Here is an 18,147-nt window from a genome sequence, read left to right as displayed (position 1 = left end):
GAGGTCCAAATTAGCGATAAACTACCTGGTCTCTCCTTGAGTTGGCTTTGGAGGAAGGTGAACTTTGTTAGTTTTACTTTGTTACATATCTCGAGAGCATTTGATTAATATCGCAATAATAATTGCATGAAATAATTTGGTTAAGTAAAACATAAACTTAAATCCAATTTAATCGTGACTTTACCAGCAGGAAGAGTTGATTCCACGAGTTCCCCTACCAGGCAGACAAGGAGCTGCCATATTGTTGACCACATGTCTAGGCGGTTCTCTTTTTCTACCAGCTGAGCACTTAATATATAAATTACTATAATTTAGGAGGTCCAGTGATTATTAATAAATTTAATTGGTATGACTTGAGTAACAAACGTAATATCTAAATAATATCTGAACCAAAGCTCAACAAGAAGCTAGATTGTCTAAATATGAATTAATTCATGAAATTAAACTAACCTCAGGTCTGAGTGGGAGCCAAATCAAACTCTTAACACAGTCAACTGCTCTCAAACTAAATTTTCTCCCCACAAATCCTTATTGGTTTTCTAGAACTGCAAAATCAGTTAAAGCTAATTGGAAAAACAAAAACTACTTTTTGTAGTTGAAATTGAAGCAACAGGGTTAATCAAAATAAATAACTAAGCCTCTCGACAAATTAAAAATCCAAAACTAGGCCATTCGTGAGAATTTTATCTGCTGATACTGTTCACTTTCTGACAATCTCAAGGTTTTGTACCTGTTAAATAATGAATACTATTAAATACTACAAACACCTAATTAGAGGCTACTAAGCATATCTTTAAAAGGTAATCTTTTAATAAATTCCCTAGTTTAGGGAGTAGTTCAATATTAAAATCATGAAAATCAAATAAACAAATGCACCTATCGTAGTCTGCAATGATATTGTGCCCGCCTCTCCGTCCGGCCGGGTGTTGCCGTGAGGAAGAAGGGCTTGGTGGGCGGTTGCTTGAATGTGATGTTCCATGGGACAGTCCTCTGTCCTTTTGTGGCCTTAGGCTCCTGCTGCTGTCCTCACGAATTCTGCTGGACGACATTTCCTATTCCTTATGTATCTTTTCTCTCCCCCCCCCCCCTCTTCTCCTTTCTAATTGTCATTTCCCGCCGACCTTTTGCATGTTTTGATTATTCTTTCACCCTTCTTTTGGTTTGACGCCCGGGTATTTCAGGAGGCATACTCTTGCACCCGTAGAACTGTAGTACCCAACGTCTCGAGCGATGGGACCCTTATATTTTCAATCCTCCTTTCGTCACAGAACCCGATCTCGACGGACTGACGGTTCTTAAGGTGGCGTTTGTGCGGCGTATAATCACAACGCATCCCTATGGGGCCCTGGCAAGATCGGCAACATGTCTCTTGTTGGGTGTCATGCCTCTAATTGTGGCTCCGTCGTGGATGTGAGGGGCACCATTACATCCGAAACGCCTCTGCCGCAGATCTCGAAGCATGTCCGCAAGATAGCGGGTAAGTTCGTTCCCGATGTCTTGCCGGTCCTTCACCTCCATGGTACTCTTGTGGCGAACCCGTTGCAGGTCTCGACCGAACTGGATTCCCACTTTTCTTCTGTTGGCTCTAGTTCTCACCTTTCTCAATGTTTCCTTCTCCGTAAACATGTCTTTGAATCTCGTCCTTTAGATTTCTGCACTTATCTCAGACATCCCTATAACGATCCCTTCTCTCTCTCTCTCTCTCTCTCTCTCTCTCTCTCTCTCTCTCTCTCTCTCTCTCTCTCTCTCTCTCTCTCTCTCTCTCTCTCTCTCTCTCTGAACTTCGGTCTGTCCTGGCCCTCTGCGGTTCTACGGCAGCGGGCTCCGATGACATTCATTATGAAATGCTTCGCCGTCGCCCTCCGTGCACGTCTTAGTATTTACTAAGCGTTTATAATCAGGGTCTACCTTCTCCCGTGCATATATACTCTACAAATTTGAGGATGCCTCCTCAATTTGAAGCACCACGATCGATTACCTTTTCCTGAGGCGAGACACAAAGTCCACCATCTCTCATAACAAATCCTTATCCAGACCCCTTCCAAGTGCTATATAGTCATAATGTCTTGGCGCTTTCCCCTTGATAGTTCCCCTTCCTCTTTCGCTAGCATATCTTATGCTCGAGTGTTGCGTTCCACCTCTCCTCGCCCTTCCCTCGTTTCTGAGTCTCTCAACCCTTTCCAGGCCTTGGACCCAAACACGCCCACCACCTCCTCCCCTGTTCCTTTATGTTCGACCAAAGGAGTCCTCGTCCTGATTTCTCCATCTGATGTTTCCCTCCTTCCTTTCCAGTCTGCCGTGTTTTCTGTGTCCTCTTTCCCGTCTCCCCCGGATGTGTCTTCCCAGCCCTATCCCCAGTCTCTTAGCCCTCCATGTCGCCCTTTTGTCCATCATCCTCCCATCAATCTTCATGTTGATTACTCCCGTTCTCCTTCTCCTTCTCCTGTTGAGACTATGGAGACAGTCGCCCAGTACGTTGCTGCTGGCACACCTGTCGCTTTAAGTCAGAAACGTAAGACTGGCAACTCTCTTTCTTCCTCCTCGGCAGGAAGGCGTCACTTTCATCCTCACCCTCTGACTCCGACAATCACTGAATCCCCTCCCATTTAGGTGGTCGAGCCCCCCTGTCCCAGCTTTGGAGGTTCCTTTAACTCTCAATTCTCTCTCGGTTGCCTCCCTTGTTGAGGTGTGCTTCCCTGATTCTTTCTTCCCCTCCCCCCTCCCCCTGATTCCATTGACTGCCCCGCTCCATTACCTCTTCCAGCTTCGGACCCTGTCCGTCCACCTGTAGTCCGTCCTATTACTTCCTTGACTCCATCGGCATTGTTACATTTAACCATACCCCCTAACCCTGATTTCACTGATCCTGATCATCTTTAGTATACTGTATTCCTCTTTGCCTTTGTCTCTTCTTTGTTCTCTATTGCGTATATCTCTCCTTTTGACAATGTCTATTCCTCAATGGAATATTCGAGGATTTTATGGTAACTTCCATGAATTCTAACGTCTGATAAAACAGTTTTCACTGCTTTTTGTATGTCTCCAGGAGCCGATGCTTGGTGCTTGTCCTGTCCTCTCTCTCTCTCTCCCTCCAGCTTTTATTGGAGCCCATAACTCTACTGCTCTCTTGATTCGTACTGATATCCTCTTCGTCCCCTTTCTTTTTCCTGTCGCCATCCAATGTTCTACAGTCAGTATCTTTGAGTAAATAGTATAATGTCTGTCCCATATATCTACCCAAAAATGTCCCACGTTCTCTTCCTGACCTTAAGCACCTGTTGGACTCCTTACCAGAGCCTGTGCTCCTGTTGGGTGATTTCAACTGTCGGCATACCCTCTGGGGTGATGTTCTGACAAACACCCGGGGCTGCCTTCTCGAACCATTTGTCCTTTTCTTCTGTCTCTTCTGAATTCTGGTGAACCCATTCATGTGGACTTCCGCACTTGCACCCTCTCCTGTCTTGATTTTTCTCTCGTTCACCTTATCTTCACTTGGATTTCACATGGGAGGGGGGTTGTTGATGACCTCCATAGCAGCGACCATTTCCCCCTCCTGGTCACCTTTTTCTCTATAAACCCTCCCGTCTCCTTCCCTAGTTTGCCAGGGCTGTCTGGAATTTATTCACCCTTCAAGGGCTGTCTGCTATAAGAGTGCAGCCTGGAAGAAACACCGACGCCGGCAGACGGCTGATTCTTTTATTTTGTTTCGGAAAGCGAGGGCTGTTGCCCGTAGGACCATCCATACAGCTAAACGAGAGTTGGACATCTTATGTCTCCACCACTACGTGCGATACTCCTCTGCCACAGAACTGGAAGAAAACCCACAAGATAGCGGGTAAGTTAGTTCCAGATGTCTCACAAGTCCTTTACCTCCGTTGTTCGCTTGTTGCAGATCCAGTGACGGTCGTGACCGAACTGAGTTACCACTTTTCACCTGCTAGTTCCTGTTCTCATCTTTCACAATCCTTCCTTTCTTCGTAAGCCTGTTCTTGAATCTCATCCCTTAGATTTCCACACTCATCTCCGACTTCCCAATAACGATCCCCCCCTCTCTCTCTCTCTCTCTCTCTCTCTCTCTCTCTCTCTCTCTCTCTCTCTCTCTCTCTCTCTCTCTCTCTCTCACTCTCACTCTCACTCTCACTCTGAACTTCAGTATGCTCTGGCCCTCTGTGGTTCTGCGGATGACATTGATTATGACTTATGATATTTACTATATGCTTTGCCATCTAAGTTCATACGTGTCTCATTATTTACTGAATCTGATTAACCGTATATGGGAGTCTTCGTCAGTCCCTGAGGACCAGGTAGATGAAATTGTTCTCCCTATTCGGAAGAAGAGAGAATAGAGACATCCCATAAGACCATCCGACCCATTGCCCTCACGAGTTGCGTCTGCAAGCTCTTTGAACGAATGATCAATGTCCGCGTAATGTGATTTTTGAAACACTATCACTACCTCTTCCCTTCTTAATTTGGTGACCAACCAAACTGGGATACGCCTCAGGTTTTGTACTTTCATTCGACTCCTATCCTAAGCATTTGTTGAAAATCTCATCCGTCTCTACAGGATTGTCGTGATCGCTACTGTCTTCGCTACTTTGCACGGTCCTTACAATACCCTCACTCTCGCTTATGTTGTGCCTTGACCTTTACCCCTCCTGTGATTCCTTTTCCTCCCTTCACCACCTCCCTCTTTCTGTACGGATGTCGAATCTACAAAATGCTCTTGCAGTTCGTGTTACCAATATTTCCCTCCGTATCGCTCCATCTTTGCCCCCGTGGGGGGGCCCCCCATTCGATTTTTTTTAAACCTTGATCCACGTGACAAAAGTTCTTACCCCTCCTACAGTTCTGAAACGGCTTTTCTTTTATCACTTTTCTTCACATTCTCGCTCCATTTCAGTCTTCACCGATGGGTCTAAGTCTGCAGATGGTGTACGCTACTCTGCTGTTTTTCCTCACCACACCAATATGTGTCGCCTGCCTCCAGAGACTAGCATCTTCACGACAGAACTTTATGCTATTCTCTATGCTCTTCCTCAACTGATTTCTCGCTGTCAATCCTTCATAGTTGTTGTAGATGATTCTCGCAGTGCCCTCATGGCTCTGGTGTCCTCTTGTCCAGTCTATCCTGTGGTAGTCGAAATTCAACATTGTGTTTCTTATCTCCAGTAGATTTAAGACAGTGCAATTTTGCTGGATTCCCAGCTGTATTGGTGTCCTTGAATGAGTGTTCGGACGCTGCCGCTAAGGAAGCTGTCCGCACCTATCCCATCTCATGTAAAGGTATCCTATATTCCGACTTTATCCCAGTTATTCATTCCTTCATTTTTGCCTGTTGGCAGGGTCATTGGTTTTCTGTTACTGGTAACAAACTGTGTGCTCTTAAGAGTAGTGTGTCCCTGTGGCCTTCCTCCTATCACCGAACCAGGCGGTGGGAACGGCTCTGGCAACGTCACGTATTGGCCAAACACATATAACTTACGGGCACTTACTGGAGCGCCGCCCTGCTCCTTATTGTCCAAACTGCATTGTCCCTCTTATGGTCGTGCATATCCTTCTTGAATGTCCTGACTTCCAGGATTGATGCGTGTCTTGCTTTCCGACTATCCCTCGCGGTCACTTGTCCCTCAATAGAATTCTTGGTGAATTGGATACCTTTGAAATCGTTCCCCTCAGGTGTTTTTGTTCTCGTATTGCCATCCTTAGTGATATCTAGTATCTTAATATCTTAATATTTCACACGTTTGATGGTGCTACATAGCCATCCCGGATCGGTGCCTTCTTTTGATAATTACTTACTTGGTTCTTACCCATAAGTTATGATTTAGTTATTAAGTTATTGATTTATGCTATAAATAATTTCGAATTACTGTTAATTATTATACTATGTATTGTACTACCTGGCAAAATTATCCTAATATTATTATGTGCAGACCCTTATTAGCAAAACGCTTGCTAATTATTAGCATGAGTTGTGCTGAACACTGTACATTTTTTATTATATTAATTTAAACATCAATCTCAACTGTTACTACTGTTATATATACCCATCCACTTGGGTTGGACGGCAGAGCGACGGTTTCGCTTAATGCTAGTCGGCGTTCAATTCCCGACCGTCCAAGTGGTTAGACACCATTCCTTTTCCCCCATCCCATCTCAAATCCTTATCGTGATCCCTTTCAAGTGCTATATAGTTGTAGTGTCTTGGCGCTTTCCCCTGATAATGCAGTACATTACAGTACTGTTATATTTCATCGCATCACAATGCGCCCTGCTAACCTCAGAACACGGATCACTAACATCGCAATACGAACTGCTAACCTTGGAATACTACCCACTAACATCACAATGCCTCCTACTAACCTCAGTTCACATTATGGAGTTGGAACATGACTCGGTAATCACCTTCCTTCCAGGTTGTCAGTTTATGTTGGGTGAACAAGGTACGAAAAAGTGACTTTTCTGGAAGGGTAAGAAAATAATTTATTGTGGAATTAACATATTGTTTTGTTATGAAATTCCACCCTCCCCACTCAGCTCGTTGTTGCTGTGAGGGGGGCTTAGTGGGCGGCTGCCGGAGTGTGATGCTCCTTGGGACAGTCCTCTGTCCTTTTCTAGCCTTGTGCTCCTGCTGCCGTCCTCTCCAATTCTGCTGAGCACCTTTTCCTTTTCCTTCTGTTTCGTTTTTCTCCCCCCTCTTCTCCTATCTGCTTGCCGTTTCCTGCCGACCTTTTGCTTGTTCTGGTTCTTCCCTTGGACTTCTTCTATTTTGACGCCCGGGTGCTGGAGGAGGCATACTCTTGCACCCGTAGAACTGTAGTACCCGACGTCGAGAGCGAGGGGAACCTTTTATTGTCACTCCCCCTTTCGTCACTGAACCCGATCTCGACGGACTGTCGGTTCTTAAGGTGGCGTTTGTGGGACGTATACTCACGACGCACCCCTAGGAGGCCCCGGCAAGATCGGCGATAGCTTCTTGTTGGGTGTCCTGCCTCTAATTGTGGCTCCATGGTGGGTGTGGGGGCACATTCGTGAATTAATTTTCCTTTTCGTCATGATGATAACCCTTGTTTTGACTGTTTCTGCTTTACCTTCTCAGGCTTGTGGGGTGGGCGACCAAGCCCCCGTGTCGGTCGGTGTTGGAAGACTGGGCTCTGTAGCCTCCGCTGCATTGGGCCCCGACCTTGCTCCTCCTTTGGCCTCTCTGACTCCTTCCCCTGGCTCCCCTCCCTCCTCTGTGGTTGGGTCGGGCCCCAAGCCCCCAGTGGTGACTACCTCGTCCCCTGGCGCGGCTCCATCTCTAGTTGTAACTACTGTGCCTTTTAACCCCTCTCTCTCTGGGGTTTCTCACCGCCGTCCTCGTCACGGCCGCCCTCGCTCGATTCCTTCCAGTTCTGCTACCTATCAAGCCTTGTTTGGTCCCGCTTCGTGGGCCAAATATTTTTATCTCCTCCCTCTTGATTCTGCGCCTCCTGACGATTTCTCCCTCCATCGACATCTCGTTGATTCCGTGGATGCCTCCATTACTTTCAACCCCACTCGTCTCGGTACACGTGTCGTTGATGCTCCTTCTCAGGATGCTGCTTCCCGCTTGGCTGCCTTATCCTGCCTTGGCGAGATCCCTGTTCGGGTCTTGAAAAACGCTCAGTTGAATGCCAGTGTTGGCACTATTTTGCTCCCGCCCCATGTTGCGACCGGTGTTCGGGACCTGCGCGACTGCCACGACGATATTCGACATATCCTTGCTGCCCAGGGCCATTCTATTCTTCAGGTGGACACGTTTACTCGTCCCCCTCGTGGTAGTCGCCGTCAACCCCTCCGGGTTGTGAAGATTACCTTTGATGGTAGGACCCTTCCACCCTCTGTCATTCTTCCTGGTGCCAGGTGCTCTGTCCAGGAGTACATTCCTTCTCCTCGGCTCTGTAACAAGTGCTGGAGGTTTGGGCATGGTGCCCTCCGCTGCTCCGGGACTGTCTCTCTCTGTCCTTTGTGTGGTGGCGAAGGTCACTCTAAGTCGGAGTCCACTTCTCCCCAGGCTCGTTGCCTGAACTGCAGTGAGGCCTATTCTACCTTCTCCCGTGCGTGTGCCCATTACAAGCTTGAGGCGGCCGTCCTCAACTTGAATCACCGGGAGCGTTTATCTTTTCCTGAGGCGAGACGCCAGGTTCGCCGGCTCCCGCCTTATGCTAATATCTCTTATGCTCGCTTGTTGCGCTCTTCCTCTCCTCGTCCTTCCCACCTTCCTCAGACTCACAACCGTTTCCGGGCCTTGGACCCTGATGCGCCCACTGCCCCCTCCTCTGTTCCTTTGGGTTCTCTCCAGAAGGATCCACCTCCTGGTCCTCTGTCTGGGGTTCCCCTTCCTTCTACCCGGTCTGTCATGTCTCCTGTGTCTTCTTCCTCGTCTCCCTCCGTTCCTCTTTCCCATCCTTCCCCTCCGTCTCTTGACTCTCTTCGCCGCCTGTTGGTGCGGGCTGATGTCCATCGCTCTCCAAACGGCCGTCATGTGTGCTCTCGTTCAGCTTCTGTTGAGACGCTAGAATCCGTTGCCCAGTATGTGATTGCTGGGACACCTGTCTCTTTACGTCAGAAGCGTAAGCCTGGCTCCTCTCCTTCCTCCTCCCCGGCGGGTAAGAAGGTTTCGCTTTCTTCCTCGGCCCCTACTTCTGCCTTTCTCGCTCCTTCCCCTCCCATTTCGGTGGTTGCGCCCCCTGTTCCTGCTATGGAGGTTTCTTTAGCCCCCGCTTCCCTCTCGGTTGCTGCCCTTGCTGAGGTGCGCTCCCCTCTTTCTACCCCCCTCTTCCTGCTGCTGTCCTTGACTGCTCCTCTCCGTTGTCTCCTCCTCTTCCTCCTACTCCTCCTCCTCCGGACCCCGCCCGCCTACCTCTGATCTGTTCTCCCGTTTCCTTCCCTCCGTCTTTGCTCAGTTTACCCATGCCCCCTAACCCTGACTTTGCTGACCCTGATCCCGACCCTGATATTCTTTAACGTGCTCTGTTGCTCTTTCGCCTTTGTTTCTTCCTTGTTCTCTGTTTTTGTCCTTTCTCTTCTCGTCGTTGTCCATTCTTCAATGGAACGTTCGAGGTTATTACGCCAATTTCCTCGAACTCCAACTTCTGATTTCGCGGTTTTCGCCCCTTTGTGTCTGTCTCCAGGAGCCGATGCTTGGTGCTCGTCCTGGACGTTTTCGTGGCTATTCCTTTCTCTCCCCCCCCCCCCCCCAGCTGTTGCTGGGGCTTCTAATTCTTCTGCTCTCTTGATTCGTGCTGATGTTCCCTTTGTTCCTTTACTTTTTCCTTCGCCTCTCCATTGTTCTGCTGCTCGTATCTTTGTGGGGAAATGGTACACAGTTTGTTCCATTTATCTCCCCCCGAGTGTCCTGCTTTATCTTCCTGATTTGAAACACCTCCTAGACTCCTTGCCGGAGCCTGTGCTCCTGCTGGGTGACTTCAATTGTCGTCATTCTCTTTGGGGTGACGTTCTGACGAATACCCGGAGTGGCCTTCTTGAGCCGTTTCTCCTCTCTTCTTCCCTGTCTCTTCTGAATTCTGGTGAGCCCACTCATTTGGACTCTCGGACTCGCACCCTTTCTTGTCTTGATCTTTCTCTCTGCTCTTCTTCTCTTTACTTAGATTTCACGTGGCAGGTTCTTGATGACCTCCATGGAAGTGATTTCGCCCTTCCCTCTCTTTCCCTAGGTGGCAGTTTGCTAAGGCGGACTGGACCCTATTTACCCTCAGTGCTGCTCTCTCTGACCTCTCCCTTCTGCCTCTCTCTCGCGCTCTCCTCCTTTTTCATGACACTGTCTTCAACGCTGCCCTCCGCTTTATTCCTCGCTCTTCCTCTCGGGGTCCACGGAAGTGCGTTCCCCGGTGGAATGCGGACTGTGCTCGGGCTGTCCGCTGTAAGCGTGCAGCCTGGAAGAGGCACCGCCGTAGGCAGACGACCGATTCTTTTCTTTTCTTTCGGAAAACGAGTGCGGTGGCCCGTAGGGCCATCCTTACGGCTAAACGTGAATGTTGGGCATCTTATGTCTCAACAATTACGTCCGAAACTCCTCTGGCCCAGATCTGGAAGCGTATCCGCAAGATAGCGGGTAAGTTCGTTCCCGATGTTTCACCGGTCCTTCACCTCCATGATACTCTTGTGGCGGACCCATTGCAGGTCACTTCCGTACTGGGTTCCCACTTTTCTTCTGTTAGCTCTGGTCTTCATCTTCCCCAATCTTTTCTTCTTCGTAAACCTGTCCTTGAGTCTCGTCCTTTAGATTTCTGCACTCGTCTTCAGCTTCCCTATAATGATCCCTTCTCTCTCTCTGAACTTCGTTCTGCCCTGGCCCTCTGCGGTTCTACGGCGGCGGGCTCCGATGGTATTCAGTATGAGATGCTTCGCCATCTCCCTCCGTGCACGTCTCAGTATTTACTGAGTCTGTATAATCGGATCTGGGAGTCGTCATCAGTCCCTGAGGACTGGCTCGATGCCGTTGTCCTCCCTGTTCGCAAACCGGGGTCTCTGGGTACTTCCCCTAAGGACTTTCGCCCTATTGCCCTCACAAGTTGTGTCTGCAAACTCTTTGAACGTATGGTTAACGTTCGTCTGATGTGGTTCCTGGAACACCATCAACTCCTCTCCCCTTCTCAATTTGGTTTCCGCAAGTGCCGCAGCACGACAGATGTCCTGGTGAACTTGGAGGTCTATATTCGTACTGCTTTTGCTGCGAAGACCTCCGTTGTTGCCGTCCTTCTTGACCTGGAAAAGGCTTACGACACCACTTGGGGATATCATATTCTATCTCAACTTCATTCTTTTGGCCTTCGTGGTTGTCTCCCTCTCTTTCTCCGCAGCTTCCTCTCTCGTCGTTCCTTTGGGGTACGCCTTGGTACCGCTCTCTCTGCCTCTTTTCAGCAATACGAAGGTGTGCCTCAGGGTAGTGTTCTGAGCACTACTCTTTTTCTGGTTGCCCTCAATGGTCTTCTTTCCTCTTTTCCTTCAGGTGTCTTCTCCACTCTCTATGTTGATGATCTTACCCTTTGCTGTCAGGGTGATGATTCGCCTCTCCTTCAGCGCCGGCTTCAACTTGCAATTGATGCCGTGTCTTCTTGGGCCACAGATCATGGCTTCAAGTTCTCTACTTCTAAGACTTGTGCCATGACTTTTACGCGGAAACGGGTCGTTCTTCGTCCCTCTTTGTCACTTTATGGTCATCCCCTTGAGTACAAAGATTCCGCAAAGCTTTTGGGGTTATTCCTTGACACTCGTTTTTCTTGGTCTCCCCATATCTCTTACCTCCGTGTTGAATGCTCTAATGCCCTTACCCTCTTTTGGGTCTTGTTCCATACTTCTTGTGGGGCAGATAGGCGCACTCTCCTTGCTTTATATTCCTCTCTCGTCCTGTCTAAGCTCGATTATGGTTGCACTGCTTACTCGTCTGCTTCTCCTTCTACTCTTCGCCGTCTTGATGCTTTGCACCATACTGGGTTGCGCCTCAGTTCTGGTGCCTTTCGTTCGACTCCCGTCCTTAGCTTGTATGTTGACACTGGCTTCCTGTCTCTCCAAGACCGCCGTGATCGCCACTGTCTTCGCTATCTTGCGCGGTCCTTACAACATCCTTCCTCTAGCCTCTGTCGTGCTTTAACTTTTACCCCTCCTGCGGTTCCTGTTCCTCTTCACCACCTCCCTCTTTCTGTCCGGTTATCTCGCCTACAGGACTCTCTTTCCGTTCGTATTTCTAATGTTTCTCCTCGTGTTGTTCCTTCTTTGCCCCCGTGGAGAGTCCCTCTTCCGCTGTTTTGTACATCCTAGACCCGTATCACTACAGCTTTTACCCCTCCTACGGTTCTAAAACGCCTTTTCCGTGAGCACTTTTCTTCTCACTCCCGCTCCGTTTCTGTCTTCACCGATGGGTCTAAGTCTGCGAACAGTGTTGGCTACTCTGTTGTTTTTCCTGATCGCACTTATATGTGTCGCTTACCTCCGGAGACTAGCATCTTTACAGCGGAGCTTTATGCTATTCTCTATGCTCTTCGTCTCCTGATTTCTCGTTGTCAGTCTTCCTTTGTAGTTGTTGTTGACTCTCGTAGTGCCCTCATGGCTCTCGGGTCCTTTAATCCGGTTCATCCAGTAGTTGTCGAGATCCAGCATTGGCTGTTTCTTGTTCACAGTAAATTTAAGTGGGGTGAGTTTTGTTGGGTTCCCAGCCATATTGGTGTGTCTTTAAATGAGCGTGCGGATGCTGCCGCCAAGAAAGCTGTCCGCTCTTGTCCCATCTCTCGTAAAGGTATTCCGTATTCTGACTTTTACCCGGCTATCCATTCCTCCGTCTATACCCGTTGGCAGGCTTCTTGGTTGTCTGTTACTGGTAACAAACTACGTACTCTTAAATGTTGTGTTTCCTCGTGGCCGTCCTCCTTCCACCGTAATCGGCGGTGGGAAACAGCTCTGGCGAGGTTGCGTATTGGCCATACTCGCTTAACCCATGGTCACTTGGTGGAGCGCCGCCCTGCTCCTTATTGTCCTAGTTGCAATGTCCCTCTTACGGTCGTGTATGTCCTTCTTGAATGTCCTGACTTCCAGGACGAGCGTGTGTCTTGCTTTCCGACCACCCCTCGCGGTCACCTGTCCCTCAATAGAATTCTTGGTGACTCGGATACTTTTGATATCGTTCGCCTTATGCGTTTTTGTTCTCGTATTGGCATCCTTGGTGATATTTAGCGCCCTCTGATTATTTTGAGCATTTGATGGTGCTACATAGCCTTCCCGGTTTGGTTACCTTCTTTTGATTATTACTTACTTGTTATGAAATTAACAATGTTTCATCACGTTTGTTTTCTCCGCTTGGTTATCCAAGGGGTGAAGTCAGATACATTGGGCTCCCATCACACGACTTTACATGGTTACTAGGGATAATATGGAGAGTGTCACAGGGAGATCTTGGGCAATCTTAGGCTTCCCTTGAAAGGGAGTCGGCGAGTATGAATCCTGTTCTCGAATTCAGTGGATAAGAAATGTTTTGTCTTGAGTTTGTTGATTTTAACTATTATTCATATATTCAGTGTATTTAGATACCGATATGTAAAATATATGTTCAGGTGATAAATTTGCATTCCTGGCAAATCTTTTGGTTACAGAAAATAAAATGAGGGGGGGGGGTGGATATGTGTGTGTCCAACATGTTTTTGTGAGGGAGGAGTCGAGAAGGTGTGTTTGGTATGGTCTGAAGATGTTAAACTGACAAAGACCGTGTGTACTGAGAATACTTGTAATGAAGGGAGACGGGGTGGGTATTTGTTGAGAGACAAGGCGGGTAAGTCTCTGGGGAGATGTGAGTGGTATGTTTAGGAGTAGATTTCAGAGGATGTATAGGAAAAGAATGTGACCTGCGAAGAAGAGAGAAGAAAGAAAGAAAGAAGAAGAGACCTGCCCATCGGTTAGACCCCAGCACTACTGGGTACCTAATATTGCATTGTATATAAACGTTTGTTCACTTGCGAAATATCTTTTTGGTGCTACCTTCAAACCAGAGGGGATTGGAGGGTCAGAGGTGTTTTATATATATTGCTACCTTTATATTGTTTTTCAATGTAACTATTGAGATACATCATTTTCATGATTTTTTGTTAACACAGTTGCTTTCACGGACAGCTTGGGGCATTCTTAGCCTACAATAAATTGAAACTGATATGTTAAATGTTGATTAAGAGTTGAATATAGCTTCCAACGGGAAGAGTTTACCTTGGAAGATGTCGTCCCAGAGAAGGTCTGGTGATTTGATGTTCAAGTTGTGGAGGAGTTGGACGTCTGCTTCCCCGTTGTTGCAGTACAGACACCGCCTGTACACCCTCACGCCACTGTCTGCTGAAGCTGACGGAGTGGTGATTGGTGACCAAAAATTAACAAGAAACAAGATAAAAACATTGTGTATGTGTATATATATATATATATATATATATATATATATGTCGTACCTAGTAGCCAGAACGCACTTCTCAGCCTACTATGCAAGGCCCGATTTGCCTAATAAGCCAAGTTTTCATGAATTAATTGTCTTTCGACTACCTAACCTACCTAACCTAACCTAACCTAACTTTTTCGGCTACCTAACCTAACCTAACCTATAAAGATAGGTTAGGTTAGGTTAGGTAGGGTTGGTTAGGTTCGGTCATATATCTACGTTAATTTTAACTCCAATAAAAAAAAATTGACCTCATACATAATGATATGGGTAGCTTTATCATTTCATAAGAAAAAAATTAGAGAAAATATATTAATTCAGGAAAACTTGGCTTATTAGGCAAATCGGGCCTTGCATATTAGGCTGAGAAGTGCGTTCTGGCTACTAGGTACGACATATATATATATATATATATATATATATATATATATATATATATATATATATATATATGTCGTACCTAGTAGCCAGAACGCACTTGTCAGCCTACTATGCAAGGCCCGATTTGCCTAATAAGCCAAGTCTTCATGAATTAATTGTTTTTCGACTACCTAACCTAACTTTTTCGGCTAGCTAACCTAACCTATAAAGATAGGTTAGGGTAGGGTAGGAAGGTTGGTTAGGTTCGGTCATATATCTACGTTAATTTTAACTCCAATAAAAAAAATTGACCTCATGCATAATGAAATGGGTTGCTTTATCATTTCATAAGAAAAAAATTAGAGAAAAATATATTAATTCATGAAAACTTGGCTTATTAGGCAAATCGGGCCTTGCATAGTAGGCTGAGAAGTGCGTTCTGGCTACTAGGTACGACATTATATATATATATATATGTCGTACCTAGTAGCCAGAACGCACTTCTCGGCCTACTATGCATAGCCCAATTTGCCTAATAGGCCGAATGATTTTCTTAATTTTAAATAAATTGTTTCCAATTAGTTTATTGGAATTATTATTATTATATTAAAATAGGAACATAACTTATTCACTTAGTTGTGTTAGTTTAGGTTAGGTTAAGATAGATTAGGTTAGGTTAGGTAAGGTTGATTAGGTTCGGTCATATATCTATGTTAGTTTTAAGTCAAATTTAAACAAACTAACTCATACATAATGAAATGGACAGATTTATCATTTCATAAGAAAAAAATTAGAAAAATATATAAATTCAGGAAAACTTGGCCTATTAGGCAAATCGGACCTTCCATAGTAGGCTGAGTACGACGTTCTGGCTACTAGGTAAAACATTATATATATATATATATATATATATATATATATATATATATATATATATATATATATATATATATATATATATATGTCGTACCTAGTAGCCAGAACTCACTTCTCAGCCTACTATTCAAGGCCCGATTTGCCTAATAAGCCAAGTTTTCCTGAATTAATATATTTACTATAATTTTTTTCTTATGAAATGATAAAGCAACCCTTTTCTCTATGTATGAGGTCAATTTTTTTTTATTGGAGTTAACATTAACGTAGATATATGACCGAACCTAACCAACCCTACCTAACCTAACCTAACCTATATTTATAGGTAAGGTTAGGTTAGGTAGCCAAAAAAAGCTAGGTTAGGTTAGGTTAGGTAGGTTAGGTAGACGAAAAAACATTAATTCATGAAAACTTGGCTTATTAGGCAAATCGGGCCTTGAATAGTAGGCTGAGAAGTGCGTTCTGGCTATTAGGTACGACATATATATATATACATATATATATATATGTCGTACCTAGTAGCCAGAACGCACTACTCAGCCTACTATTCAAGGCCCAATTTGCCTAATAAGCAAAGTTTTCATGAATTAATTGTTTTTCGACTACCTAACCTACCTAACCTAACCTAACCTAACTTTTTTGGCTACCTAACCTAACCTAACCTATAAAGATAGGTTAGGTTAGGTAGGGTTGGTTAGGTTCGGTCATATATCTACGTTAATTTTAACTCAAAAAGAAATTGACCTCATACATAATGAAATGGGTAGCTTTATCATTTCATGAGAAAAAAAATTGAGAAAATATAATAAATCATGAAAACTTGGCTTATTAGGCAAATCGGGCCTTGCATAGTAGGCTTAGAAGTGCGTTCTGGCTACTAGGTACGACATATATATATATATATATATATATATATATATATATATATATATATATATATATATATATATATATATATATATATATATATATATATATATATATATCGTACCTAGTTGCCAGAACGCACTTCTCAGCCTACTATGCAAGGCCCGATATGAAAAAGTCTTTGAAAATGCAATAAGTTATTTTAAAACGGGTTCAGGCGTCGCGTCAGACTACAAACAAAAAATTTAACAAAAAAAACGGAAATGATCGATAGATACAGCGATAGCAGGTGGCTTGATATCTGCGAGGCACTAAACATTAAGAAGTCGACGCCAGCAATCAACAGCCAATTAATGCACAACTATATTCTACCCACTTCAAGACTCCGTACCAATATAGAAGCATCAAGAAATATGGGCCAATAGGCCCTTTGCAGTTACTTCCGTTCATCCCTTTAATTTAACCAATTTATTCCCATTGCACTGTGTTCTGTCTTGTGTTGAAAGTTTTGTTCACCTCATCCAAAACTGTTGTAACATATCACCTCACCCAAATGCGTGTATATAAGATGAAAGCTGTTTAAATGATAGCATAGTAGAGCTCTGTTTAGTATTTGCAGGTTATAGTTGTGTGTGTGTAAACTAAAGTCTTTGAAAATGTAATAAGTTATTACGAAACGCGTTCAAGTGTCGCGTCAGACTAGAAATAAAAATGAATTTTGGAGATTTGATTTTTCAATTACCATCGACAGTGAAAAGAAACATAAGAAATATTGAGAAAATTCGTGTTAGAATTATTAATCTTAATTTTTTGGTCATATTTAATAATATATATATATATTCATATATATATATATATATATATATATATATATATATATATATATATATATATATATATATATAATATATATATATATATATATATAATATATACATATATATAATATATATATATATAATATATGAATATATATATAACTGATATATATATATATAATATATAATATATATATATAATATATATATATATATATATATATATATATATATATATATATATATATATATATATATATATATATATATAATTAAATATGACCGAAAAATTAAGATTAATAATTCTAACACGAATTTTCTCAATGTTTCTTATATTTCTTTTCACTGTTGATGATAACTGAAAAATCAATTCTCCAAAATTCATTTTTATTTCTAGTCTGATGCGACACTTGAATGCGTTTCGTAAAACTTATTACATTTTCAAAGACTTTAGTTTACACACACATAACTATAACTGAACAGAGTTTAAAACAGCTTCGATTTTATACCTGCATTTGGGTGAGGTGATATGTTACAACAGTTTTGGATGAGGTGAAAACAAACTTTCAACAGAAGACAGAACACGAAACAATGGGTATAATATTTTGTAAGTTAAAGAGAAGAATGAGGTAACTGCAAAGGGCCTATTGGCCCATATTTCTTGATGATTCTATATTGGTGCGGAGTCTTGAAGTGGGTAAAATATAGTTGTGCATTAATTGGCTGTTGATTGCTGGTGTCAACTTCTTAATGTGTAGTGCCTCGCAGATATTTAGCCGCCTGCTATCGCAGTATCTATCGATGATTTCCGTGTTTTTTGTTAAGACTTCTCTGGTGATGGTCTGGTTGTGAGAAGAGATTATATGTTCCTTAATGGAGCCCTGTTGCTTATGCATCGTTAATCGCCTGGAAAGAGATGTTGTTGTCTTGCCTATATGCTGAATTCTTTGAGGCTTACAGTCCCCAAGTGGGCATTTGAAGGCAGAGACGACATTGGTCTCTTTTAAGACGTTCTGCTTTGTGTCTGGAGAGTTTCTCATGAGTAGGTTGGCCGTTTTCTAGGTTTTATAGTAGATCGTGAATTGTATCTTCTGATTTTTGTCTGTAGGGATAACGTTTCTATTAACAATATCTTTCAGGACCCTTTCCTCCATTTTATGAGCTGTGGAAAATAAGTTCCTATAAAATAGTCTAATAGGGGATACAGGTGTTGTGTCAGTGTCTCTGCAAAGGTTGCATGGCGTTTCACCTTCCTTCTTATGATGTCTTCAATGA

General features: G+C 44.1%; 1 protein-coding gene across 1 annotated transcript in view; it reads right to left on the bottom strand.

Moving 5' to 3' along the window:
- LOC123752313 (uncharacterized) overlaps positions 1-18,147 on the bottom strand; it is a 125,043-nt gene that overhangs the window by 65,933 nt on the left and 40,963 nt on the right. Inside the window, exon 5 of the mRNA XM_069313620.1 lies at positions 13,735-13,863. Within this exon, the coding sequence (XP_069169721.1) occupies positions 13,735-13,863 (129 nt within the window). The remainder of the gene's footprint in view (positions 1-13,734; positions 13,864-18,147) is intronic.

Source organism: Procambarus clarkii, chromosome 76, assembly GCF_040958095.1.
Source record: "Procambarus clarkii isolate CNS0578487 chromosome 76, FALCON_Pclarkii_2.0, whole genome shotgun sequence".
Classification (NCBI taxonomy): domain Eukaryota; kingdom Metazoa; phylum Arthropoda; class Malacostraca; order Decapoda; family Cambaridae; genus Procambarus; species Procambarus clarkii.
Note: the sequence above shows the minus strand (reverse complement) of the source record. Positions and strands in the feature narration are given on the sequence as shown.